General features: G+C 44.7%; 1 protein-coding gene across 1 annotated transcript in view; it reads right to left on the bottom strand.

Moving 5' to 3' along the window:
• LOC101854013 (ileal sodium/bile acid cotransporter-like) overlaps positions 1 to 2,500 on the bottom strand; it is a gene marked incomplete at its 3' end in the record, with an annotated part of 15,881 nt that overhangs the window by 1,399 nt on the left and 11,982 nt on the right. Inside the window, exons 5-6 of the mRNA XM_035969264.1 lie at positions 253 to 902; positions 22 to 77 (exon numbers count right to left, since the gene is read on the bottom strand). Coding sequence (XP_035825157.1) covers positions 22 to 77; positions 253 to 902 — 706 coding nt within the window. The remainder of the gene's footprint in view (positions 1 to 21; positions 78 to 252; positions 903 to 2,500) is intronic.

Here is a 2,500-nt window from a genome sequence, read left to right as displayed (position 1 = left end):
GGGGAGGAGGGGAGGAGAAACAGGGGGAGAGAGAGACACACACAAACAGAGAGAGAGAGAGAGAGAGAGAGAGAGAGAGAGAGAGAGAGAGAGAGAGAGAGAGAGAGAGAGAGAGCGTATGTGTTTGTGTGTCTGACCTTGGGGGAAATGAAGGCTGGGGGGGGGGGGGGGGGGTGATGTGCACTTTGTTTAAAGGCGAAATAAAAATGCTTAGCTTCAGGTTTTTCAGATTCGATTTCCTAACTTTCCTGCTTCCTTCCCCTGTTTGTCCTCCTTGGAGCTCAGCATTTCAGTCATGGGACTACTGGCTTCATCATCGTCGTCACCCTCACTTCCCCCGCCAGCCTGATCGTTGGCGTGTTTTCGCTTCCACTTGTTGTACAAGATATACACAACACTAACAACTAGAAGCGGAAGTGGCGTCATAAAAGCGGAAGAAGCAGATCCCACGGCCGCCAAATCGCTGTCAGGCGCCGGAAGAGAAAATGTCAGCATCAAATACGCCACGCTCGTGTTCTGTATTCCCGTCTCTATGGATACTGTCTTGACGCGGCTCCACGTTTGGCAGGAAATCAAAGCTAAAACCCCGCCAAGAATGTACCCTGCGTAAGGTAGCAGACAGGCAGCTGCCACTGTACCCCCTCGGAATAGTCTGAACATGTAGAGATTAGAATAGATCCCAACAGTCAATATGAAAACAACCGTTACTATAGCGACAGGTGTGATAAGTTTCTTAACTTTTGCCGCCACCTTTGGGAACTTCAGATTCAGGAAAAAACCGAAGAAAATGGGAATCAAAATCAGCGCCAACGTCTGTAGGATTTTCAGGAATGGGACGTTCACAGAAATCTTGTCGTCGTTGAATCGCTGACCAAGGGTAAACATCCACAGAGGTATCATGGCTGGGAAAGAAAATGAAAAAAAAAATGACAACAAAACAATACAAATAAAGGTGTAAAATTATGACAGTTGTCGCTATCCACTTTACTATATTGATAGACTGTAAATGGACTGTTTTGTGTAATACGGGAGCCCACTACGGATTTGATCGACCGTGTTTGTTTTCAGTTTTAGGCGACTGAGTCAGGCGATCGGCCGGATCCAGCCGTAGTGGGCACCCCTTATAAGACTACGCTATATAATGCCATTTCGAAAAGTGACCTATTCGTCGTTTAATATGAGCAGTCGAAATAGTAAGGTCTGTATCAACAAAAATTTTGATTATCTGGGAAACATCTTGCTTCAACTCTGCCCGTCAGGACAACCCGGGCTGTGTCGGATACAGCATCCAAACTGACGGGCTGAGTATTTCGATAAAAATAGCTACCCCACGAGGGAATCGAACCTTTGTCTTCTGCGTTCAACAGCAAAAAGGTTCCATGTGCGCGTAGCGCACGTTTAAGATCCATTGGTGGTTCAAAATCGATAACTGTAGGCTTCGGCCGCCACCCGGGCAAAATTCCAAATTTCCTACCAACTGAAAATGTTTAGTCTATCCCACGCGCTCATATGACCTTATGAAGTTGCGAGCACCGTAAAACACTAATCAAATAAATAAAAAAACTACAACAAAAAAACACTATGCACTCGAAAAAAGATTTTTCGATTGTCAGTCCTGTGTTCTGTCCCAAATAATCAACCTTTTCAAGGGCATTCCTGTCTCTTCGGTGATGGGAAATGGAGTACAGTTTTAACTTAACTAATTGTTTTTCACAACAGCAAAAAAGGATTTCCATTTCCCACCTGTTTCCGATTTCTTTTCTTCGGTGTTTTAAATTTTTTTTCTGAGCTAGACACCGAGTTTTCACTGGTAATATACACGCTATTGAAACATTCTTTTTATTATCGTAAACAGTCTATTCCTCAAACAGATCTTTTTTCTTTCCCAAAAGCACCGTCTAACCAATGTCTTTTGTACAGTGATTAGGCGCTTCGACGTTGAGTACGCAGACTTGAGTTTTGTTTTTTGTTTTGTTTGGGGGTTTTTTGTTTGCTTTTTTTGGTAAAGTTTTTGCGGCTCTCGCAACTTCATAAGGTCATAAATGAGCGCGCAGTACACATTAAACTTTTTCAGTTAATAGGAAATTTTGAATTTTCCCCAGGTGGCGGCCGAAGCCTACTCTTATCGGTTTTAGACCACCAAGGAATCTTAAACGTGCGCAACTTGCACACGGGCCCTCCAAGATTTTTCGCTCTTGTCCGAGAAGGCTAGGTGCAGATCTTTCTAACCAGAAAAACAGGGGTGTGGCTGAAAGACAGCAGTAAGAAGGAGCCAAGAAGTAGCAGTGGAAAGGTTGCAGAAAGAGTCAGGAGCCCAGAGGAGGGGCAAAGGGCGTGAGGGGGTGGGGCAGAAAGAGGAGACGAAAACAGACGATAGAACACTTCTAGAGAGCAAGGAAGGAGGTGAAAGGAGACAATTTCAGAGAAGAAAATGTTTTCGGTCGTTACCGGGGGCTTTGAATGAGAGGTCAACACCTTAACCTCTAGGCCACGAGAGCCC

The sequence above is a fragment of the Aplysia californica genome, unplaced genomic scaffold (assembly GCF_000002075.1).
Source record: "Aplysia californica isolate F4 #8 unplaced genomic scaffold, AplCal3.0 scaffold00133, whole genome shotgun sequence".
In the NCBI taxonomy this organism is placed as follows: domain Eukaryota; kingdom Metazoa; phylum Mollusca; class Gastropoda; order Aplysiida; family Aplysiidae; genus Aplysia; species Aplysia californica.
The sequence above is the reverse complement of the archived record's forward strand: the minus strand, read 5'-3'. Positions and strand labels throughout refer to the sequence as shown.